General features: G+C 51.1%; 1 protein-coding gene across 7 annotated transcripts; it reads left to right on the forward strand.

Annotated features, from left to right (window-relative positions):
- Positions 1–491: 491 nt before the first annotated feature.
- Positions 492–24,609, forward strand: MOV10 (Mov10 RISC complex RNA helicase). Of its 7 annotated transcripts, none has more exons than XM_042953447.1 (21): positions 500–821; positions 1,023–1,246; positions 14,227–14,430; positions 14,704–14,939; positions 15,109–15,367; positions 16,964–17,098; positions 17,758–17,926; positions 18,621–18,775; positions 19,033–19,209; positions 19,323–19,470; positions 19,889–20,047; positions 20,306–20,409; positions 20,578–20,675; positions 20,770–20,986; positions 21,825–21,942; positions 22,140–22,331; positions 22,567–22,641; positions 23,526–23,651; positions 23,733–23,821; positions 24,092–24,213; positions 24,288–24,609. In XM_042953447.1, the coding sequence occupies exons 1-21, from the start codon at positions 615–617 to the stop codon at positions 24,350–24,352; spliced, it is 3,279 nt and encodes a 1,092-aa protein (XP_042809381.1). In that variant the 5' UTR covers positions 500–614; the 3' UTR covers positions 24,353–24,609. The 7 variants fall into 7 exon arrangements, with proteins under 7 accessions (XP_042809388.1, XP_042809381.1, XP_042809385.1 ...); XM_042953451.1 differs by having other exon boundaries at positions 802–821; positions 1,058–1,246; XM_042953450.1 differs by lacking the exon at positions 500–821 and adding an exon at positions 876–920.
- The last annotated feature ends 13 nt before the right edge of the window (positions 24,610–24,622 follow it).

A 24,622-nucleotide genomic window follows, 5' to 3' on the forward strand; every position in this document is an offset into this window, starting at 1 on the left:
TTACATAACTTTTTATGTTCTTTGCCCCATTCTAGTTGGTGTGTTTTTGTTATTAGGGAGCATAAATAGATGCAGAGGCTTGTTTTATGTTTGTTGTGGGAGCCCCACCCCCTTTAGTTTGTCTTAATTGTCTTCAGAAGCACGCTAGTCTATTACTTCTCTTCCTGGTACTGATGCTGTAGCTATTAACCATTTATTGCGTAAGAGACCAGTCTCTTGCTCTCAGGCTGATATTTTGATGAGTGGGGCAACCCTTGCTTATATACGAGTAACAATTAAAGAGCAATACAGACTGGAATGCAATTAAGTGCCCAAATATGTGTGGCTCAAGGGCAGGGATCACCAGCCTTTCCCCTAAAACGAAACCTGTGTGGCTGAGAAAAGTAATGACTGTTCCGTGCTGGCGGAGCCCCTTGTCCCTCCCTCCCACACGTACACACCTTTATCTCAGAGACACTTGGTTCTTCCCCACCACCCCCCACCCCCCCGAACTTCTTTGGCTCTTATGCCTTCCTCCCTGCGTCTGAAAGCTCGAGGAGGGAGAATGGGGGAGGGGGGCGTGCCGCTCGCTTCCGTACTGATTTCTGTCCCTAGCAGTCTGGGGGAGGTGCTGGATGAGCTGCCCCAGTCCAGCTGCAGCCAACCCAGGTCCCAGTCCCTGCCCTTTGCTCTCCTGCTTTTCAATAAGTCCCGAGGCTCTGGGGGGGGTGGGCGTGGGAGTAGCCCTAGCTGAGGCTCGGAAGTCTCCCTGGGCTGCTCAGGGGGCCCCAGGCGGTAGCCACGTTCAGATTCTGGCTCGAAGCCAGGGGAGGGAGCTTGGGGTAAGGGGAGGGCCCTGAGGGAGGGGTCAGACTCCTTAGGAAAGAGTTAATGGGAGGAGGGGGAGGGGATTGGACGGAGAGACCGAAGGGAAGACTCAGGTAGGAAAAGAACCGAGGAGGGAAGCCTGGTGGGGAGAAGGGAGCCTGCAAGATCAGAGGGTCAGAGTTAGGGGGCTTCCCCCTGCTGCACCCTCATCCTAGGGCCGCCAACTTACATCCGCGGCGGCGACTTTCAGTTTCATTTCCACGGACCCTCCTGCCTGGGCCGCAGCCGCAGCCGCCGCCGCGATGCCCAGTAAGTTCAGCTGCCGGCAGCTTCGGGAGACGGGCCAGTGCTTCGAGAGTTTCCTGGTCGTTCGGGGACTGGACATGGAGACAGATCGCGAGCGGCTGCGGACCGTTTATAACTGGGATTTCAAGATCAGGTACGGGCCGGCCCAGTCCCCGGCCCAGATTCGCGGGCCCAGCTCGCCGCCACGACCCCTCGCCGCGGGGCCACCCTTCCCGCCCCGGGGCGCGGAGGGACGCAGCTCCCCCAGTGGCGCAAGCCGGTCCCGGGGCGGCGCAGACCTCCCCTCCCGCGCCGTGCCCACGCCCCGCCAGCGCCGCCCGGAGCCCGCCCGCTCTACCCGGCCGGGCCCCTGCGCCCAGTCCCGGCGCAGAACCGCCCGCGCAGCCCGCGCCCCCCGCGGCCCGGGCCCTGGCGGGGAGCGGGGTCCCGCGCCCACGCGCCGCTCGCGGGGCCGGGGGAGGGGGGGCGCTCGGCCTGGGGGAGGGGAGCGCGAGAGGGGGCCCAGGCATCGCGGGACCGCGGGAGGGAGCTGCTTGCGGCTGGCGGCCGGCCCTGGCGGGCTCTGCGGGGACCCCCGCCCCGCCGCCGAGGGGCTGCTTGCCGAGGGGGTCCGCTATCCCGGGGAGCCGAGGAGACCCAGTGTGGGAGGGAGAATCTCCGGCAGCTCGGCAAAGAAGAAAAGGGCTCAAACTATATACGCACCAAACCTCCATTAGCACCTGTGGCTTCTCCATGGAGACCCAGGGCCAGCCTCCTGGAGGCCTTTCTCACCCTGTAGCTGCAGGCTGTTTGGGCCCCCCTGTTGCTATCGAAGTGAAAACCAGACGCTTCGTTCTGGCAGACCACAGAATTGTGCTTCAGAAACACCTATCAACAGGCTGCAGCCTTGGGCCGGAACACAGTTTAACAGGGATAAATGTGAAGACTTACACAAATACATGCGGGGTGGTGGGGATTTCGGCTTCCTAACACACCTCCTGAAAAAGGCTGTGGGTTTCAACAGACCAAAAGGCCGGTATGGCTGCCAAAAGAGTCCAAGAAGTGTTAGACTGTGTTAAGAGAAGTGTGGTTTTTGGGGGGGGGGGGGGGGGACGAAATAGTGACTCTCCAGATCACATCTGGGTTGTTTGTTTAAATCAATAATGAAATGTCCCATTTTAAGAGGGACATGAACAGGCTCCAGCAACATCTGAGGAAGGGTCAGCGGTTATGACCCGTTTTATGCCCTCACCCCGTGCTGGGCTTTGGGGAATGGAAAGGTGAACAGTACAAGATGCCAGGGAACGAGAGGCTTTGATAGGCCTGCAGTATGCATCATACAGAATACTAGCATAGATGGTAAAATAACGCGCGGAGTATAATAGAACTAGGAAACATGTCAAAGAGAAGTAAGCAAAGAGCAGGTACTATTGAGAGGCATTATCAACAAGCCACATCCGTGCTTTCACCTGTGTTCCCCAACACAAGTACAGGTGCCTTTGAACACAAGCCAGCTACTTTGGGCTCTGAAGGAATGTATTTGGATGCTTGTTAGACCGGTAGGAAAGACTTTATGGAGGACTATTGCAGTAGAGTTACTGTAGTAGAGGAGAGAGTGCTCTACTCCCAACACGGCAAAGACAGCTGGGAATTGGTAGTTGTCAGCCGAGTGAGGGGGTCAGTGGACGGAAAACTACTAAAGACATATTAAGAGGTGGGGGGCAAGGTAGAGGCCTAATTGAGAATAGGGTTCAGAGGAGCCCGACTGAAGTTTGGTCAAGGAGAGGGTCTCTGTCAGCTCTCAACGAAAGCTACACAGTATGTTCCAGTACTGGGGAAGATGTTCTGTCAGACTGCATACAGAAAACCACATATAAAGCACATTATGGGTGAATTTAAGGGATTTCAAAAGTAATTTTACTATGTGCACTTGTTTTTTATGCAAATAAGATACCATTCCCCTGGAATTATTAGGGAATTTGGTGTTTTCTTATGCAAATAAGAATACTCCTGTAGTTAGTAGGGAATTCAATGGAGAAGGACACTGACCTTGGCCTTGAAGGATTGACAGTGAGGAGGGGGAGGGAAACAGCTTACGTGCTGATTCGTATTCTGTCATGAAACCCAGTCAAAGACTGAGGGGGGGCCTGGCTGGCTCATTCAGCGGAGGATGGCACTCTTGATCTCAGGGTCGTGAGTTCGAGCCCCACATTGGGGGTAGAGATTACTTAAAAAAAAAAAAAAAGACAAAAACAAAAAACCTGAGAAATGTTTGCCTTGAAAAGAGAAACATTGGAGAGAACAAGGCAGTAATCCTTGAATATTTTGAAGTCTGTCGTGGTGGAGAGGATTATGCTTCCCTGTCACTTCAGAAGGCTGGGCTAGCTTCATTCAACATGTTCCCCTCACCCTCTCCATACCAGGTGGAGATTTCTATTACGATTATAGAGAACTTTCTTACACATCCTTTAAACCCAGACAGGAATGCTGTGACATCAGCCCTCATCTTCCCAGTGGGAATTCATGGCTTCTTCCTTTGGGCTCTCAGAGCTCATTGTTCACAGCCAGGTTATAGCCCCATTGCACTGCCTTGCGTTGGAGCTAGTGTGCGACCAGCTTCCCTGATCTGAAGGCGGGGATAGGCTTTTCCTCACGTTTGCACCTTCCTCAGTCCCCAGCATAGAGCCAGGGATGTAACAGATGCTCTGTAAGTGCTGGCGGAATGGAATTGAATTAGTAAGTACAGTTGATCTACAAGAGAATGGGCCACCAGAGAGCTATTGCAAGTCACACACACACACACACACACACACACACACACACGGAATTCTAGGGAGCCTTCCTACACTGGGAGGGGTGCATCCCTTCCAGCTAGGGTATTTCAGGATGTTGCATCCTCTACTGCTAACTTTGGCCTTTTCCCATCATTCGTTATTTAGCAAAACATACTTAACGAGGCTCTGCTTGTGCCTGTGCCTCGGTTCCTGCCTGTAATCACAGTCTAGTGGGGGTGGCAGATGTGTAGACAAACATGTAATACAGTACCTTAGGGGCTGGGAGAGTGTTTGGATAGCTGGAGTTCAAATCCTGGTTGGCCATTCACGAGTTTGCATTTTTTTTTTAATGTTTATTTTTGAGAGAGAGAGAGACACAGAGTGGGAGTGGGAGAGGGGCAGAGGGGGGGGGGGGGGGAAACAGGGCTCCATACTCTGAACTCTCAGCACAGAGCCTGACGCGGGGCTCGAACCCATGGACTGTGAGATCATGGGCTGAGCTGATGTCAGACGCTTAACTGACTGAGCCACCCAGGCGCCCGGAGTTGCATTGAATTTTGAGCAACTATCTAAATTTTCCTGTAACGCATGTAAAAGAATGCCTTTCTCTCAGGGCTGTGTGTGAGGCCAGAATGAGCTATCACAGGTAAAGCCCTTACCATGTGTAGCATGTTGCATGGGCTTTGGAAGTGGTAGCTGTCATTAGTACAGTGATGGTTAGGAGGAACGACTGATGTCAGGAAAAGTTTCAAGAGAAGACTGCTCTTGCCTTAGGCAGGAGACTCATTCTTCAACAAATTTCGGCCGAATGCTTCCTGTGAGCAAAGCAAAACAGTGTGAGTCGCTGTGGATGCAGAAGGAGCCTAAGGAAGGAGGTGGCAATGAAACATAATTATTTAATTACTTTTGTGATAAGTGCTTAGAACAAAAGGTCCAGTACTCTGAGAGTATGTAACTTGGACACCCAACCTCGGAATCAGAGGTTTCTGGGAGAAAGTCATGTTTAAACAGAATCTTGAAAGATAAACGGGAGTTCACAGATGTTAAGGGGCAAGGGGACAGCATTCCAGACCCAGAGGGAGTAGCACCCTAAGGGCTTAGGGTGAACTCAGTGGCCCTGATGGGAGGCCAGAGGGAGGCAGGGACTAGATGGGGCAGGACCTTGCCAGCTGCAGAGAGTCTTTTGTTTGTTTGTTTACTTTTTAATCTTAACAGAAATAGGAAAGCACAGATCGTTTCCAAGTAGGAGACTGATGGATTAGGGGTTTTGGAAAGATCGTTCTGTCTCTGGCATGGAGAAAGGCTGTGTGTTTAGACTTCTATCCACAGTAAAGAATACATTTTAGTTGGAAGCCTGGGACACAGCTTTCATGGAACAATGCATACCCTAGAAACCATATATAGCCTCACTCCCTGCCCTCTGATGTTTTTATTCTGTTCCACTCCAATTTTCTAAAAATCCTGGTCTTGACCCACTAATGAGAGTTGCAACCCACAGTTTGTAAAACACAGAACTAGATGTCCCTTTAAGATGGCTGCCAAATTTGATAGTATGTTCTGAAATACCATTCTTCTAGCCATGAGACTTTCCTGCACTGCATCTGAAAAGATTAGTTATTGTTCACTGAACAAATAGCAGGGGCCAAGGTCAGGGCGTTACAGACCAAAGATGTCCACAGTGGCAGGAAAGTCTAGAGAGGAGTGACAGTGATACAGTGGGAAGGGCTGACGTACACTTAAGGAGGGATTGACGTCAGAACCTGTGCCTCAGTTTCTTCTCTAAAATGGGATGATGATAGTTACTACGTTGTTGTGAGGATTAAATGAGATAATGCTTACGGGTACTTCAAACAGCACACAGGAAGTGCTCAGTAAACTTTTCCTGTTGTTGATGGTGTTAATTAACTGTGTTTGCATTATCCCAGTTATACAGAAGATCCGTGTGTGCCTTGTTAAAAGATTAGACTTCATCTTGTAGACTGTGGAGTCATAAAGGGGGGCTGTGATCCGACTTGTGTTTGGTAATGACTCCTGCTGGTTTAGGGGAAGAAACACAAATGACTAATAAACAGAAGGAAAGATCCTTGACTGTGTTAGTGATGAGGGGAATGCTATTTAAGCAAGATATCATTTTTTTGTTTATCAGATTGTCAGTGATCGAAAAGATTGAAGATTTCTGATGTCAGGGTCTGGAAAAAGGGTATTCTCAAATTTTTAGTGATTAACATTAAGTTTGTACAACCTGTTTAGAGGACAACTTGGGGCACCTGGGTGGCTCGGTCGGTTAAGCATCGGGCTTTTGATTTCGGCTCAGGTCACGATCTCATCGTTGTGAGATCAAGCCCCGCATTGGACTTTGCACTGACAGCTGCTTGGGATTCTCTCTCTCCCTCTCTCTCTGCCCCTCTACCTGCCCTCTCGCTCCCGCCCCTGCCACTCGCGTGTGCGCGCACTTTCTCTCTCTCTCAAAACAAATAAATAAACTTAAAAAAAAAAAAATAGAGGACAATTTGGCAGAACTTGCCAAAGTTGTGAAGAGTCATTCTGTTTGACCCAGAAGTTTATTTGAAGGCATTTGTCCCATAAATCACCGACTAGTACAAGAATTTTTGTGCATGGGTGGTTATTGTATGTAACCTTTGAAAAAGCCAAGCATTATAGGCACCGAACTATCGCTGGACAAACAGTTAAACACGCCCCCTGCATTCCTACTATGCAATCCTTTGCAGCCATCCAAAAGAGGGAGGTGACTTGGTAAAATGTCCTGGAAGGAAGTCCATGGTGGTGAAGAGGTCTGTTGCAGGAGAGTATGTGCAGCAAACAAAACACTTGAGTGCTTAAAAAGTTTTCGTATGTATAGAAAAAAGTCTGAAAAAATACACATCAAGCAGTTAAGCTGATAGGGGGGAGTGAGGGCCCTTAATGTTCTATGTTGGATATTTGTGTTTGAAAGTTTTTTTATGCTTTGGATGACCACCCTTTCACTTACCTCTGTATGCACCCATACTTCCATCCCACCTATGTCAGTTGGCCCCCATGGGATCGTTACACTATATCCTTGTTTATTGTGGGTCCCTCTCCATATCACCATCCCAACTCCGTTCCACATTCTGCCCCACACTCAGGACACTCAGCTATCAACTGGGGTGTTTTTTGGGTTGTTTTATTTTAAAAGGATCATGTTTTATGCGTTTTCAACATCCTGCTTTCTTACTCAACAAAACATCACGGAAGTCATTCCCGATCATGGTGTTCCCAACATTTTATTATGACAGACAGACTTCAAACACAAAAGTTGAAATAATTGTACAGTGAATACCCATATACCCTCACCTAGTTTTTTGTTTGTTTGTTTGTTTTTTGTTTTTTTGTTTTTAGAGAGAGAGAGTGTGTGAGCAGGGGAGAGGGACAGAGGGGGTGAGAGAGAATCTTAAGCAGGCTCTGTGCTCAGTGCATAGCAGACACGGGACTCGATCCCATAACCATAGGATCATGACTTGAGCCGAAATGAAGAGTCAGAGTCTCAACTGACTGAGCCACCCAGGCACCCCCTAGATTTCTTAGTTAGTATTTTGTACATCTGCCCATTGGTCCGTCTTAGTGTTTTCGATGCATTTCAAAGTAAGTTACAGACTTCAGTGCAACTTACACCAAACACGTCTGCATGATTATTACTAACTGTAGGTGTTCAAAAATTAAGTGTAACTTCTAGATAGAAGTGGACGCATTGGGGGCACCTGAGTGGGTCAGTTGGTTAAGCGTCTGACTTTGGCTCAGGTCATGACCTCATGACTCGTGAGTTCTCTGACAGCTCAGAGCCTGGATCCTGCTTCAGATTCTGTGTCTCCCTCTCTCTCTGCCCCTGCTCTATGCACACTCTGTCTCTCTCTCTCTCTCTGTCTCTCTCTCTCTCTCTCTCTCTCAAAAATAAATAACCATTAAAAAAATTTTTTTTAAGTAGACACATTTTAATTCTACCTTTCCATACACTGTGTGTAGTCCCTATCGAGACACAGAACATGACATCACCCCAAATTTCCTCCATCTTTCCTAGTTCGTCCTCACCCTTACCCCACCCAGAGGTACCCACCACTCTGATGTTTTTTGAGACTGTGCCTGTCTGGAACTTCATTTAAGGGAATCAGGAGGTATGCACTCTTCTGAACGCCATGTTTCACTCAGCATAATGTTTTGTTTGTTTGTTTTAAGTAAACTGTACCCGAAATGTGGCGCACGAACTCACAACCCCGAGATAGTCTACTGCTCTACCAACTGAGCCAGCCAGACGCCCTTCAGCATAATGTTTTTGAGATTCATCCATGCCTTGTGTATGGCAGCTTTTTATCACTGAGTGATATTTTTAAAAAAAATTTTTTTTACATTTATTTATTTTTGAGAGACAGAGCACAAGTGGGGGAGAGGCAGAGAGAGAATGAGACACAGAATCCAAAGCAGGCTTCAGGCTCCGCGCTGTCAGCACAGAGCCCAACGCGGGGCTCAAACCCACAAACCGTGAGATCGAAACCCAAGCAGAAGTCAGACGCCTAACCGACTGAGCCACCCAGGCGCCCCTGAGTAGTATTCTTCATCTGAATACAAATCAGTTTGTTTATCCATTCTCCTGTTCATGGATGTTGTTTTCAGTTTGGGGCTATTTCTTTTTTTTTTTAATTTTGTATTTAAGTAATCTCTGCCCCCAACACAGGGCACAAACTCACGACCCCGAGATCAAGAACAGTCACATGCTCTTTCATCCGAGCCAGCCAGGTGCCCCTGTTTGGGGCTATTTTGAATAAAATTGCTGGGAACATCCTTGTACCTTTGGCTTGGGGATATACCTAGGAGGAGCATTGCTGGGACACAGGGTAAATACACGTTTATTGTTATTTTTAAATCTTAGGCAAGTTGCTTAACTTCCTTTTTTGGTGGTTGGCAGCAAAGTCTTCTGGACTGGTCCTCTGTTGTGACCTTGTCTGGGGTTAGGCTGCTCCGCCTTCCCTAGTTCCTGTCTGTTTCCTGAGCCCGTTTCTCACCTTCTCAGCAATTTATTGGTAACTAGCTTTTATCACTTAAATCAGCCATAATTTATTCTTTTTGCTTACAACTAATAACTCCAAATATACACAGCCATCTGACTTCAGCTTAGATCATGATCTCACAGTTCGTGGGGCCACACTGAAGGTGCGGAGCCTGCTTGAGGTTCTCTCTCTCTCTCTCTCTCTCTTCCTCTGCCCCTCTCCCACTCTAGTGCTCTCTCTCAAAAGTAAACAAACACTAGTGAATGAATGGATGATTAAATGAATAAATAAAAGTGGTGTGACCAGGTCTTCATGCATTTTACTTCCTTGCCACTATCTACCTTCCTTTATATATGTTTATTTCTATGTGTATTTATTACATGTATATATATGTATATTTATATATTATTACATGTGTCTCCAGGTTTGGACAGTATGTATAAAATATGTAAACGTTTATATAAATTATATATATATTAGACCTATAATAATATATATCATTATATAATTATACATGTCCACGTGTGGACCGTGTATGCAACCTGACATGTAACGTTACAGGCCCCTGCACAGCAGTGCTGTGTGCCAGCCAGCGGTTTAGTGCAATGTCCCCTCCTTCGTTTTTTAATAAAAGAATAGTCTGGAATTATTTGATATTTCTTTCACTCATTCTCCCAGCAAGTATTTTTTAATAAATACCAGTGCTAGGTCTATACTAGATATTATATAGTTCCTTTTTTTTTTTTTTTTAAGTTTATTTATTTATTTTGAGAGAGCCAGAGACAGCGTGAGCAGGGGAGGGGCAGAGAGAGAAGCCCAAGCAGCACACAGCCCGATGTCGGGCTCGAACTCATGAAACCGCAAGACCGTGATCTGAGCTGAAACTGAGAGTCAGATGCTTAACCGACCCAGCCACCCAGGCGCCCCTATACTTGCATTTTTAAATTAAGTTTAATCTTTTTAAATGTTTGTTTATTTTGAGAGAGCAAGCAAGCGAGTGTGCGAGTGGAGGGAGTGGCACAGAGAAACAAGAGAAAATCGCAAGCACGCTTCCCACTGTCAGCACAGAGCCCGATGCAGGGCTTGAACTCAAACCTTGAGATCATGACCTGAGCCAAAATCAAGAGTCGCATGCTTAACCACCTGAGCCAGCCAGGTGCCCCTATAGTTGCATTTTTTTTAGTGCATTTTTTTTGCACACATAATATTCTTTTCATTTGAAATCAGAATATTGCAGCATATGTTTAGTTTTTTGCAAAACAGACCTTTTTCTGAAGTGATCGTACCAGTTCATACTCCAGCTGACAATGCATGAGTGTTCTGGTCTGTCCTTATCCTTGTCAACACTTGGTGTTGTCAGCCTTTTAAATTGTAGCCGTCTGTGTGGGTGTGGTGCGTTCTTTTTCATTGCTGCCTAGTATTTTCCATGCTGTGGGTGTTGACAATGTGTTAACATCTCCCTATTGATGGGCATGTTTTTGTTTCCAGTTCTCAGCCCCTGTGAATACCTCTGCAGTAAGCATCCTTGCACATGTCTTTAAACACAGGTACTTTCCTTTCCATGGGATACTTTCCCAGAACTGCAGTTGCTGAGTTAAATACCTGTGTTTCAGAGATGTTAGGAGTCCTCACCAGATTGTTTTTCCAAAAGGTTGTCATATTTCACCTTTCCAGGAGCACTGTGTGAGAGTCCCCTTCTCCACATACACACAACAGCGATCCATGTTATGGCTGTTTTCCACTGTTGTCAGTCTGATCGAAATAAAACAGTCCTTCGTTTTGACTTTAATCTGCAATTTCTCTGCTTTTGGAACATCTTTTCATCTGGTTATCTCGATGTGTTCTGTAAGGTGACTATTCAGTTTTTCTACTGAAGTCTTGATCTTTTTTCCTAGAAATCTAGGTGACTTAGATGCATAATATAAGAACTAGGACTTTTTTCCAACAGCTACGTACTAAGTTTCTGGTTGGAAAAAAATTATTTTCATTATGGCTGTCACCTTAGACCAGGGAGAGGTGAGTTTGGGTAGTGGTAATAGTCACGGGGCATAATGTGAGAAAACACTTAGGTGGTAGTACCCATGGCAGAAGTTGTGAAACTTGCAGAGTTGAGTTCCTTCTGCCAATGTGCCCAGGCAGAAGTTTCCAAAAATAGATTCCATGTGAAAATTTTGATCTGGCTTCTTTTAAAGGTCAGATGCTGGCCATCTTGGGCCTCTGTCCCCTGCTGGCCACATCTGTCTGGAAACGATGGAGATTAACAGTTACCCCCTCTGGACAGGGCATGCACTCTTGGGTTTGTTCGGCTCTCTGAGAGCCCTGTTTCCTCCCCAGCACTACCCTGAGAGCTGGCTGCATTTCAAGGCATCTCCACTGTTGTCTTCCTTTTTTTTTTTTTTTTTTTTTTTTTTTTTTAATTTTTTTTTAATTTTTTTTGTTTTTAATTTTTAAGAGAGAGAGAGACAGAGAGTGAGCAGGGGAGGGACAGAGAGAGAGGGAGACAAGGAATCTGAAGCAGGCTCCAGGCCCTGAGCTGTCAGCACAGAGCCCGACGAGGGGCTCCAACTCACAAACTGCGAGATCATGACCTGAGCCAGAGTCGGATGCTTTAACGACTGAGCCACCCAGGTGCCCCTCCACTGTTGTCTTCTTAAGTGGAGTTATGAGGGACGTGAGTCCTTAACACTGATGGCTCAAAAACGGTACTATTCAGGTGCTCGGGTATCAAAGATGCCTGGGGAGCCTGGCTTCTGTTGGCATTTGAGTCAGTGCTCGATCTGTGGAACCTACCAAGCAAGGGGCCCTGGCGGATGACAGTGACTCCTCCTGATTTCGGTCCCTTTATGACTGGACCTCCCGGCAGTGTTTGAGCCTGATGCCTGGTTTTGAGACTTCTTCTGATTCTCCTCCCTCTCTCAGGGCTTCCTTCTCTGTTTTGTCCTCCTCCCTGGGTTGTCCTGGTCTCAGCTCTTCTCAGACTAGTCACACTCCCTGGGGAGATTCCAGACACTTCCATGGTTATAACTACCACCTGAGGACTCCAGAATATCAGGCTAGACTCAGGCTTGACTTTGGCCTGAGTTCTCAGTTTCCAACTCATGGAGCCAGCTGCCTCTGGACCACAGGAATCTCGAACTGAACATACCAAATACAAATGTCATGGTCCTCCCTCCAACCTCCTCCTCCTCCTCCTCCTGCCTTTACCTCCTATCTCAGAAATGGTTCTGGAAGCCAAGCCATTGATCTGAGTTTTGTCCTGGACTCCTCCCTCTTCCCAGCTTCCATTCCCCCTCCTGTCCGCCACCAGATTCTGCTAATTTTACATTCTAAGTATTATCAGATCTGGCCCCCTCTTCCATCCTTTCCACCACCTCATTCAGGCCCTTGTCATCTTTTAATTGGACTGTTACAATGGCCTTTTTCTAACTGGTGTCCCTGCCTACAGTCTTGCCTCCAGCAAATCCATCCTCCAATCCTGATGCCAGAGTCATCTGAAATGCAAATATGATCTTGCCACTCCCCTGCTTAAAACCCACCAGCCTCGGGGCTTCTGTAACCACAGTGTAGCCTCTGCTGTGGGCTGAAAGTAAGTTGTTACTACTCCTACTACCACTGCTACTGTTAGTCCTACTATTACTACTAATACGAATACTAATAATAGTAGGTGGCATTTACTGAGCATTTTCTGTTATGTTCTCAAATGATTTATTACCTTTTTAAAACAAATCAGAGCTGATTCACAGTCTTCTGAATAGTATCACTCTCATTTGCTTGGGGTGAGGAGGGAAAGGGGCAGAGTGACAGGCAGGGGGCACCAGGGAATTGTCCAGACCATAAATGATCTTGTTACACGCCAGTGAGTGACCGTGCTGATCCAGCCGTAATAGTTAAATAGGGATTACCATGGTTCTTATGAGCTAGGATTTGCTTTCATTCCCTACGACGCATTGAGGGAGGGTGGTCAGCCGTCCAGATCTGGAGTATGTCACGTGTGGGGGTGTCCCCGGCTCCTGGGTGCCACTAGAGGAAGACCGCTAGCCTTCAGGGTCAAGTCTAGGCTTCCTGGCCTGGCATGCAACACTGCGTGACCTGGTGCCTGTCCATCTCTGCTGCCTCCCATCACCCCCGTCCCACACTTCACTGTAGCACAACCAGACTGTGTGTGATACTAATCATAGCACACCTTACGGAGATCTCCTTATGTGCCAAGCACTGGGCTAAGTGGACACTGCAGTGCCCGTCTCCATGTAACCCTCATAACAACCCCCCCGAGGTAAGTTTTCATTGCCCCCATTTTGTAGGGGAGGAAAGTGAGGCTCCGAGAAGTGGAGACCCAGCTGGTGGCCGAGTGGGAGGTTGCCCTGTGCCCCCAGCTCTTGTCCTTGCACGCCCCTCCACCTTGGCTTACCCTTTGGCTCCCTGTTGTGTCTGGTAGACACCCGTTCACTCTCCAGGACTCCGTTCTGTCCTGGGACAGCCTGGCTCGGTGCCCCTCCTTGGCCCCAGGCTGCCCTGGAAACCTCCTTGGCCGTGCCCCCGGCAGGACGCCAGGATTGACGCGTTCAGTCTGTGCCGGGCTCTTACCTCATTGAACCCCTGGCTTCTAGCGCAGTGTGTGGCACATAACAGGTCTCTGTAAGTGTTGAGTTGACTAAACTGAATTCCAGCACTGGACTTTGAGGTTATTGACCTTCTGACCAGTTTTCCCTGTCTTCACCTTCTCTAGGCGCAAAACCAAGCTATTTGATCTCTGGAGAAGGATCCTTTCCCTTCCTGCTTGGGTTCCATCCACCTGCACCCTTTGACTTCGGGTGGAAACTGCTGTCTGATCAGCCACATTGCCCACACACCCTGGACACCTGTGCTCTCTCTGACCCCTCTCTCCTTCCTCACCATCAGGCAGGACCCCAGGTCCACCCCCTCTGAATCAACTTATTTGGCTTCCCCTTAACCTTAGCTCTTTCTGCCACGTCATTTGTATCTCTTTTTCTGTCCCAAATAGTTTTTCCCCCCAAAAAATCTTCGTTTCTTTCTCTCTCTTCCCTTAGTCCTCCAAATCACCAGCCCATGACTGGGCTGTTCTCCTCCGAAACACACAGTCCACAACTTGCTGTTTAAAACAGTCGTATTTTGTCTTGGGAAGTCCTATTGAATTCCCTTAAAACATTAACAATTCCTGTGACCCCCCCCCCCCCCCAGCCTGAGTCTCTGTCCCTGGGTCCTGTCCTGTTGCGCAGCAGGGCTGGTGTGTCCCACATAGAGCGACCCACAGACACCCTGCCCTCCCGCCTTCCCCGTTGAGCTGCCTTCCCTCACTTCCCAGTCTCCTCTGCTTCCGGCAGCTTTGGGACCCCTGCCCCTGGCTTCTCCTCCATGCTGTATGGAATGAAGATTGCAAATCTGGCCTACGTCACCAAGACTCGGGTCAGGTTCTTCAGACTCGACCGCTGGGCCGACGTGTGGTTCCCAGAAAAAAGGAGAGTGAAGGTGGGGTCAGACATCAGCAAACACCACAAGTCACTGCTAGCCAAGATCTTTTACGACAGGTGTGTGTCTGTATGTGTGCATGCACGTGCATGTGAAAGAGGGTGCAAGGACACAGGGGTCAGGGTGTCGGGGAAGCCATCTGGCTGAGAGAAGAGGGGGTTGCCTCAGGTTGGGGTAAGGCCCCCTCCTTCAAGGAGTGGGGGAAGGGTAGGGAAGGAGCTAGTTGGTCTGGGGAGAGGCGGTGGGATTCCTGAGCTCCGCTGGCACTTCGCCAGCTTCCCCTGTCTAGGCCCTTCCTGTCCCAGCCCCCCCTTGACTCCCACTCTCCCCAGGGCTGAGTATCTTCACGGGAAACATGGGGTGGACGTGGAAGTCCAGGGGCCCCATGAAGCCCGAGATGGGCAGCTCCTTATCCGCCTGGATTTGAACCGCAAGGAGGTGCTGACCCTGAGGCTTCGGAATGGAGGAACCCAGCCTGTCACCCTCACTCATCTCTTCCCACTCTGCCGGACCCCCCAGTTTGCCTTCTACAATGGAGACCAGGAGCTGCCCTGCCCACTGGGCCCTGGTGAGCGGGTTTCCACGGGAAAGAGCCTTTAGTGGACGGGGGCTTGCCCTGGTAAGGGTTGCTGTGTCAGGGCTCCTGCCCCGGGGTGTGGCTGCTGGGGGAGTGTGCAGGCAGGGTACTGGTGGGAAGGTCCCTCCCTGTCCTCTCTCACTCATCCGTCCTCCTGCAGGCGAGTGCTACGAGCTCCAGGTCCACTGCAAGACTAGCTTTGTGGGCTACTTCCCGGCCACGGTGCTCTGGGAGCTGCTGGGACCTGGGGAGTCAGGTTCGGAAGGAGCCGGCACTTTCTACATTGCCCGCTTCTTGGCTGCCGTTGCCCACAGTCCCCTGGCTGCACAGCTGAAGCCCACGACTCCCTTCAAGCGGACCCGGATCACTGGAAACCCTGTAGTGACCAGCCGGATAGAGGAAGGAGAGAGACCTGACCGGTAACTCCTTTCCTCTCCAACCCGGTCCAGTTTGGGGTGCCCCGCATGAGGGTGGGCACCTTGGGGAAGAGCACAGAGCCAGAACCAGGGCCCCCTTTCCTAACTGAGTTCGTAACTCCTCTGGGCCTCAGAGATTTTTTTCTGTTCGGGAAGGAAGTTGCAGGTGAGCCTGAAAAAATGTTAAACATTTTTGATTGTATGATAGATTGTCAGGCAGCCTGTGTAGACCTTTCTCTCTGTCTTTTTTACAGCTTTTTTTGAGATAATTCACATACCGTACTATTCAGGTTCTCAGTATATTCACAGATATGGGCAACCACCACCACGATCCGGTTAGAACACTTCATTACCCAAAAAGGAGCCCATACCCTTTTGCTCCTCATTTCCTCCCAGCCTTTTTTTTTTTAATGTTTGTTTGTATTTGAGGGACAGAGAGAGGGAGAGTGAATGCGTGAGCAGGGGAGGAGCAGAGAGACAGAGACAGAATCTGAAACAGGCTCCAGGCTCTGAGCTGTCAGCACAGAGCCAGACACAGAGCTCAAACTCACAAGCAGTGAGTTCATGACCTGGGCCAAAGTTGGACACTCAACCGACTGAGCCACCCAGGTGACCCCTAGCCTTTTTTTTTTTTTTTTTTTTAAGTTTATTTGAGAGAGAGAATAAGAGTGTGTGCAAGCAGAAGAGGGGCAGAGAGAAAGGGAGAGAGAAAATCCCAAGCAGGCTCCATGCTGTCAGCACAAAGCCCAACTCGGGGCCCCATCTCACAAACCGTGAGATCATGACCTGAGCCGAAATCAAGTCGGATGCTTAACCTACTGAGCCACCTGGACATCCCTCCCTCCCAGCCTTAACCACTCTGCTTTCTGTCTCTATAGATTTCCCTATTCAGATATTTCATATGAATAGAATTTTTTTTTAATGTTTATTTATTTTTGAGAGAGAGGGTGCAAGCAGGGGAGGGGCAGAGAGAGGAGGACAGAGGATCCAAAGCAGGCTTTGCACTGATAGCAGAGAGCCTGATGTGGGACTCGATCCCACGAACTGTGAGATCATGACCTGAGCCGAAGTCCGACACTTAACCGACTGAGCCACCCAGGCGCCCCTCATATGAATAGAATCGTATATTCTGTGTGGCATGGCTAGGTGTTTATGAAATACTGAGGTAGAAAAGTGAACGATAGGCAATTGTGCTCTTTTTGTTAAAACTGTATGTATGTAATACAAATTGACAGAAACCTGGAAGTTTAGCTATCAAAAAGTTATTGATTATCCCCGGATGGGGAGAATGTTATGTATTTACCCACTTATTTTTCTCTAATGAGCATGTATTTTTTTATATCCATATTATTTACACATATGGGTGTTAAATATGTGACTTTTGGAAGTTTCCATGAATAGTACTTTCCAGAAATGAGAATTGGGGTGAGCATCCTCATGGAGTAGTGAGTTCTGCCTCCTTGTACAAAATCTGCCGACCCCCTTCAGCAATAGTTTGTGGAAGGGCTTCGGGCATCTTCCAGGGAGGAGCCTTCTCCACCTCTCTGAAGGGGAGGGATCTCTGAGTTTGTGACCACTCTTCTTCCCTGGCTCCTGCAGCGCTAAGGGCTATGACCTGGAGCTGAGCATGGCGCTGGGGACATACTACCCACCCCCTCGCCTCCGGCAGCTGCTCCCCATCCTTCTTCAGGGGACAAGTATCTTCACTGCCCCAAAGGAGATTGCTGAGATCAAGTAAGAGACCCCCTTCTGCCCCACCTCATGCTGCTTTCTGTGTCTCTCCACCCCCATCCCCCGCCCCATCCCTCTGTCCTCAGCCTCCCATGCCCCCTCCCTTCCTTCCCGTACAGAGCACGCACCTCGTGCTGCGCACCATTCAAGGTGAATTCTTCACATGAGGGCCTTGCTCATTGCAGTAGGGAGAAATGAGCATTTATCTTATAGTTTCATGTAGCGACGAGTGCTGTGAAGAACTCTACCAAAGCTAAACTTTCGGGGAAGGGGAAGGGTTGTGCTGTCTTGCAGAGGGCAGTTAGTGCTGCCCTCTTTGAGAAGGTGACATTTGAGCAGACAATGACACATGAATGAAGTGAGGGTGTAAGCATAGGAGTTATCTTAGCGAGGAGAATGTTCCAGGCCCCAGAATCCATGGTATAAATGCCACGTCAGATCTGAGGTGGGGGCAGGGGTGTCGGAAGGACGGAGAGCCAGGATTCCATTCTCTGAGGCCTCTGACCCCCCACCCACTTCTCTGCCCTTCTGGTCCTCCCTGATTCCTGGTGCTTTCATAGTCCCAGAGCCACGGATGGGAGAGGGTGGATGCTCCTGGGTGCAGGGGTTGCCTGACCCATCCTGTCCCTGCCCCCTCCTACCTGCCCAACCATCACCGCCAGGGCCCAGCTCGAGACAGCCCTGCAGTGGAGAAATTACGAGGTGAAGCTCCGGCTGCTGCTGCACCTGGAGGAGCTGCAGATGGAGCATGACATCCGGCACTACGACCTGGAGTCGGTGCCCATGACCTGGGACCCCGTAGACCAGAACCCCAGACTGCTCACACTGGAGGTCAGGGCTCGGATCCTGGGTGGGGAGGGTGGGCTCGAGTCAGCCAGCCTGAGAGTAGAATGCTGTTCCTGCCCCCAGGGGGCTCAGCAAGGAGCAGAGAGCCCAAAACAGGTGTCAGAGCAGGCTGATGGGGAGGACCTGGGTTTTAGTCTAGACGTTGCTACCACTAGTTGTGTGGCCTTGGGCAAGTCCCTTGCTCTCTCTGGGCCTTTGTTGCCTTATCTGAAAAGCACAGAGCTGGCCTAGATCCCTTTCCAGATGTCAGATGCTGAGTGTTGTACGCACAAGCCCAGAGTTCCTGCACGCAAGTGCTGAGGAGGGCAGCTGGTGAGAGAGAAGGGGGTGGGGGGCAATCAAGGAACGATTCCTGCAGGAACTGAGTTTTGAACAAGGATTCAAGGGCAGAGCGGGAACTGAGCTGGCCAAGAGGGCACACGGATGGGCTGAGAATCGTGTCCTGGAGAGTTTCCAGGACTGCTGGGCTCAGCACTCTCTGTGCAGCTCGGGCAGACTGTCTCCTTGCTCATCCCAACTTTTGCCCTGTCAGGCGGGAGAGGAAAGAAGCAAAGCTCCCTGGGTCTTGGGATAGAAGGACAACGCTCAATCCTTGTCCCTCACAGGCGGTCTGGAGACCTAGGGGTCCTCCAGTAGCCATCCCTGGGGATAGAAGCTTGCTTATGTCCACCCCCCATAGGTTCCCGGAGTGACCGAGAGCCGCCCCTCAGTGCTGCGGGGTGACCACCTGTTTGCACTTTTGTCCTCTGAGACACATCAGGAGGACCCCGTCACCTACAAGGGCTTTGTACACAAGGTGGAATTGGACCGTGTCAAGCTGAGCTTTTCCATGAGGTGGGTGTTGGGGGAACCATGAGCTGCTAGAAGGGTCTACAAATGTTTCTTAGGCCAGAGGAGCTGATTTGTTTCTCCCTGAGACCAGTGGGACCCCAGGGATTGAGCAGGAAGCTTTTCTTCAGGGGGACCCTGAGATGTCTCAGTAGCTTCTTCTGGAGGGATTGCATGACTGTCTTGAAAAGAGAGTGGAGCCAGAGTAGATGCAGAGAGATGCCCTCTTACTGGAGCTTTTCCTTCCTCCTCCCTTCCTAAAGCCTCCTGAGCCGCTTTGTGGATGGGCTGACCTTCAAGGTGAACTTCACCTTCAACCGCCAGCCCCTGCGGGTGCAACACCGTGCCCTGGAGCTGACGGGGCGCTGGCTGCTGTGGCCCATGCTCTTTCCTGTGGCCTCCCGTGGGGTCCCGCTGCTGCCCTCAGATGTGAAGCTCAAGTGAGACTGGGCATGGGTGTAAGGGGGGCCACTTGGGGTGTGGGGCGTGGGCGCTGGAGTCAGGGAGGCCTCCGGGACACCGGGTGACGTCATGTTTCTGGTTCATCTGCCAGGCTGTATGACCGCAGTCTGGAGTCAAACCCTGAGCAGCTGCAGGCCATGAAGAACATCGTTATGGGCACCACCCGTCCAGCCCCCTACATTATCTTTGGGCCTCCAGGCACTGGCAAGACTGTCACCCTGGTGGAAGCCATTAAGCAGGTGGGGCCTGAGCATAGACCTGGGGCCGGTGCTGACTCCCCCAGGGACCAAGCAGTGCCCAGATTCTGGGTGCCTCCAGCTTCCTGATCGCCCCTGGGCTGGCGTCAATGGTCTGTGTGGCATTTGAACATCGTTGTGCAGGGTGTGGGGTCCCACGTGACTCTTGGAGTCACCAATCATGTTTCAGCCACCGTAGATTCTGAATGTTTACTGTGCCAGTTTTCCAGCAGTGAAGTGCTTACTTGGACTAGCAGAGGGTTGGGGGGGGTCAAAACTCGCCTTTTGTGTCCCTGCTTCCCTCAGGTCCGGGAGACAAATGCCACCCTGTGCCAACCTGAGTCACAACCGAGTCTCTCCCCCATCCCTCCCCCTGGAGCCAGAGAAGCTGCTTCCCACACTGTGCTTGTCCCCACCCCAGGTGGTGAAGCACTTGCCCAAAGCCCACATCCTGGCCTGCGCTCCGTCCAACTCAGGAGCTGACCTTCTCTGCCAGCGGCTCCGGGTCCACCTGCCCAGCTCCATCTACCGCCTCCTGGCCCCCAGCAGGGACATTCGCATGGTGCCCGAGGACATCAAGGTACCTGGAGAAGTGTGGAGAGCCAGGGGAGGGCAGGTGCTGGGCTGCTCAGGGTAGATGCTCAGGGCCAGGAAACTAGACCTGGATTCGGATACTCGCTGTGTGAGCTTGGATGGGTCAGAACCCCTGTTTGGTTGTCTGTTTCCCTGTGTGGGAAGTGAGAGAGGGAAAGAAAACTGCCTGGGGGGCCCAGAGCGAGAGTGAGGGTGAGGATGGACAGAGCCAGCTGATTTCTTCCTCTCTCTTCACACCCCGCAGCCCTGCTGCAACTGGGATGCGAAGAAAGGGGATTATGTGTTTCCCGCCAAGAAGAAGCTGCAGGAGTATCGTGTCTTAATTACCACCCTCATCACGGCCAGCAGGTGGGAAGTGTGTGTCTCTTAATCATGTGTATAAGTAAGGAAGTAGCGGGCTGGAGAGATGGGGAAGAGTGGTGCCTGGCAGTGGGGTGAGGGGCCAGTTTGGGTGGGCTTTCAGGTTTGCCAGTTGGGTACCCAGATATGACCCCTGCTTGGCCTGACGCCTCCCAGGTTGGTCTCAGCTCAGTTTCCCATCGATCACTTCACACACATCTTCATCGATGAGGCCGGCCACTCCATGGAGCCTGAGAGCCTGGTGGCCATAGCAGGTGAGGGGTTCAGGGTGGGCTGTGTGCATGCCACCCTGCATGGGGTTGGGGGGTCCCACCGCTCACCTTTCTCCCACGGCACCCTGCCTCTCAGGGCTGATGGAAGTCAAGGAAACAGACAATCCAGGAGGGCAGCTGGTGCTGGCAGGAGACCCTAGGCAGCTGGGGCCCGTGCTGCGCTCCCCGCTGACCCAGAAGCATGGCCTGGGGTACTCCCTGCTGGAGCGGCTGCTGACCTACAACGCCCTGTACAAGAAGGGCTCCAATGGCTATAACCCCCAGTTCATAACCAAGCTGCTGCGCAACTACAGGTACTCCCGCACCTTCACCTCGCCTGCAATCTGTGCCTTCACCCACTCTGTGCAGCCCCCGCTGGAGGCTCCATCCTGCAGTCCTGTTGCTCAGAGGCTGTGTGATGCAGGAAGACTATGATCTGGAAGGTCGGTGATCTCCATTCCAGCCCCATCACCGCTACTCATTGGCTCTGACTTTGCAACTGACTTCGCTCTTGAGCATTTTGCTTATCTGTGTATCGGGGGATTGTCCATGGTTCCCAGACACTGGGATGTGTCTGGTGTGGGTCCCAGATGAAGGGTCGAGGCAGTCCAAGGAGAAATGAGAAAAATAGAGACGATACAGTTTTTCAAAAAGCTAATTGTTACTCAAATCAAAAAGTATACTTGCTTTACTCAATGAATTCATGTACCTAATGATGAATTCCTAAGTTCTTAGGAGTTCCTTAGATAAGTCCACTGGGAGTTCAATCTATTATTACTTCTGTTTTTAGATTTAACACATTATCTCATCAAATAATGGCAGTAGTAGGTGATGGTTGTTTTTGTATCATCCTTCCTTGGCAAAATTGAAACTTGAGAACCTCCCCATTTCTTGCGTGTTTTTTTTTTTTTTCCTTTTAAATCTGCCTGGCCTACGGACCACATGTGCTCAGGAAGCACATTTGGTTCTGTGCACATTTGGTGCAGTGAACAGTGCCTAGCAACACGCTGTAGATCAATGAGTCCACCGTCCACTTGGGCGGGTGGCAAGAGGATGTGTGGACCCAGAGCAGGTGGAGCAGGGGACCCCAAGGTCAGGGCAGAACTAACCTGGCCCCTGGTCTTGCTCTTCCTTCCTCCTCTTGCCTCCCAGGTCTCACCCCACCATACTGGACATTCCCAACCGACTCTATTATGATGGGGAATTGCAGGCCTGTGCCGACGTCGTGGACCGAGAGCGCTTCTGCCGATGGGAGGGTCTGCCTCGACAGGTGAGGCTGAACCCGGCAGGGTCAGGCTGCCACCCCTGTACCCCAGCTTCCCTCCTACCGAAGGTGCAAGGTAGGAGGAGCCTCTGAGTGGAAGCCACAGGCTTTCACCTTGGCCTGGGATCCCGCATTCCCTGGGTGGGTTTGGGGTGGGAGGGAAGGGAGGCCTGGCTGAAGGTTTCCCCCGAACCTGTATCCAGGGCTTTCCCATCATCTTTCACGGCGTAATGGGCAAGGACGAGCGTGAGGGTAACAGCCCATCATTCTTCAACCCTGAAGAGGCTGCCACAGTGACCTCCTACCTGAAGCTGCTCCTGGCCCCCTCCTCGAAGAAGGGCAAAGCCCGCCTGAGCCCCCGAAGCGTGGGCGTCATCTCTCCCTACCGGAAGCAGGTCAGGCCCTCAGTTCCTCTCAAGGGTGGGACCCCCCCCCCCCCGAAGGTACCCCCTTCATAGCCAGACGATTAGGTGGAGGTTCTAGAAGCTCAGGTCTCTGCTAGCCCTGTCAGACGAGCTCAGAGGTCAGCTGTCCCTCCCTCTCTGCCCCCCAGCTCCCCGGTCTTCTGCCTGGCTCCCTCTTACACTGGGGTAATGGCATGAGAGAAAGGCACCTGTCCTCATCTTCCAGGTGGAAAAAATCCGTTATTGCATCACCAAACTTGACAAGGAGCTTCGGGGACTGGATGACATCAAAGACTTAAAGGTGACACCACCGTTTCACATTTGCTCCCTGCCTTCGGTGCCCCTGCACTTCCCCTGCTTCCAGAGAGCTCTTCTGGCACTCCAGCCTGTGTTACTGCCCCGCCCTGCCTTCACTGCCTAAGACCCAGTGGGGCTCCCCCCAGGCCTCACTCCTGCAGATCCTGGCTTGTCTATCTGGGGCGGGACCAGGAAACACCACACCGGATTCTTGATGCTTTTGATCAGGCTGGTTTGAGGCCTATGCCCTACGGATAAAGTCCAAACTCCCTGCTTGCCTGACCTGTCATGTGATAGTGTCACAGCTCACCATTCCCACCCTCTGAGTCAGTCAGTGCTTTGACTCAGGTGGTGGTTCTCAACACTGGCTGCAGATAAGAATCACCTGGAAAGCTTCTAGCACCACCGGTGCCAGAGCCCCACCCGGCCAGTGAACACAGCTATCTGGGGGCAGAGCCAGGGCATCGGTATTTTTTATGGCTCCTCAGGTGATCTAACGTGCAGCCGCGGTTGAAAACCAGTGCTCTAAGATTTAAAGGCTTCTCCCTTGGAGATTCCAATTTAGGAAGTCTGGGTTGTATATCTTTAACAAGTGTTTAGTGACTGTCTTTAGGGAAGTTTGAGAACCACTGCTCGGAGTTCCTGTGTCCTTGCAAGCGCGTTTTCTTTGCTTAGAAGAATTTTAGCCCACACCCCTTTAACTGGATCCACCCTTAAGCTTCCAGGGCATCTCCCGTTCTCTCCTATCAGGACGCTCACTCCCTCCCCTGTGACAAATGCCCGGTGCCGGCATCGGCCTTGCCTTGGAGCTCGCTGGATAGGGAGCTCCATAAGGCAGGGTGTGTGTCTGCTTCCCGAGCCCTGCAGGCCCTGTGTCTCGCCCTCCAGGTGGGCTCCGTAGAAGAGTTCCAAGGCCAAGAGCGCAGCGTCATTCTCATCTCCACCGTGCGGAGCAGCCAGAGCTTTGTGCAGCTGGATCTGGACTTCAACCTGGGTTTCCTTAAGAACCCCAAGGTTTGAGACCTGGCGGGTGGAAGGAATGCTTCCTTCCTTAAGGCCCTTCCCTCCCGTGACCCTACCACTCCTTCCTTTCAGAGGTTCAACGTGGCTGTGACCCGGGCCAAGGCTTTGCTCATCGTGGTGGGCAACCCGCTGCTCCTGGGCCATGACCCTGACTGGAAAGTGTGAGCATTCCTACCCCATGATCCCTCTTGGTGGCCACAACCCCCATCCTGGGGCAGGTGTAGCTCTATTGAGCACCTTCTTGTGGCTCAATTAATTCACAGGTCTGTTCTTCCTCATAATTCCCCACTTAAATTACCCGACAGAGGATAAGCAACTCGCCCAAAGGCGCAGGCCCACATGGTAGGACCAAGGCTTAGCCTCGAGCCTCTGCTGGCACTCCTCAGCCAGGCCTGTGCAGCTGTGTGTGTGAATGTCCCTGTACCCTACAGATTCCTGGAGTTCTGTAAAGAAAACGGGGGGTATACCGGGTGCCCCTTCCCTGCCAAACTGGATCTGCAGCAGGGACAGAACTTACTCCAAGGTCTGAGCAAGCTCAGGCCCTCTACCTCAGGTATGGCTGGGCCAGGCAGGGGACAGCGCTAGGGGATGAGGTAAGGAAGACAGGCTCACCTCTTTTCTTTCTAGGGCCCCAAAGTCACGACTACCTCCCCAGGAACGGGAGGGAGAAGACGGCCTGTCCCTGCAGGTAGAGCCAGAGTGGAGAAATGAGCTCTGAAGACACAGCAGACAGCCTTCGCACACCAGCCAAGCCTTAACCGCCCACCTGACCCTGAACCGGAACCCAGCTTGAACCAGAGCCCAGCTGAGCTGCCCCTCCAGAAGGACAGAAAGGCTGGGGGAGAGAGTTTACAACCCAAGCCATTCACCCCCTCCCCTGCTGGGGAGAATGACACATCAAGCTGCTAACAATTGGGGGAAGGGGGAGGAAGAAAAACTGAAAACAAAATATTGTTCTATGC

The sequence above is a fragment of the Panthera leo genome, chromosome C1, assembly GCF_018350215.1.
Source record: "Panthera leo isolate Ple1 chromosome C1, P.leo_Ple1_pat1.1, whole genome shotgun sequence".
NCBI lineage: Eukaryota > Metazoa > Chordata > Mammalia > Carnivora > Felidae > Panthera > Panthera leo.

Bases quoted from the DNA above. Each gene is read 5' to 3' on its own strand.
- MOV10 (XM_042953447.1), top strand. From the start codon at position 615: ATGAGCTGCCCCAGTCCAGCTGCAGCCAACCCAGGTCCCAGTCCCTGC. The intron at 14,940-15,108 runs GTGAGCGGGTTT...GTCCTCCTGCAG, and splicing joins GCCCTGCCCACTGGGCCCTG to GCGAGTGCTACGAGCTCCAG. The intron at 17,099-17,757 runs GTAAGAGACCCC...CATCACCGCCAG, and splicing joins AAGGAGATTGCTGAGATCAA to GGCCCAGCTCGAGACAGCCC.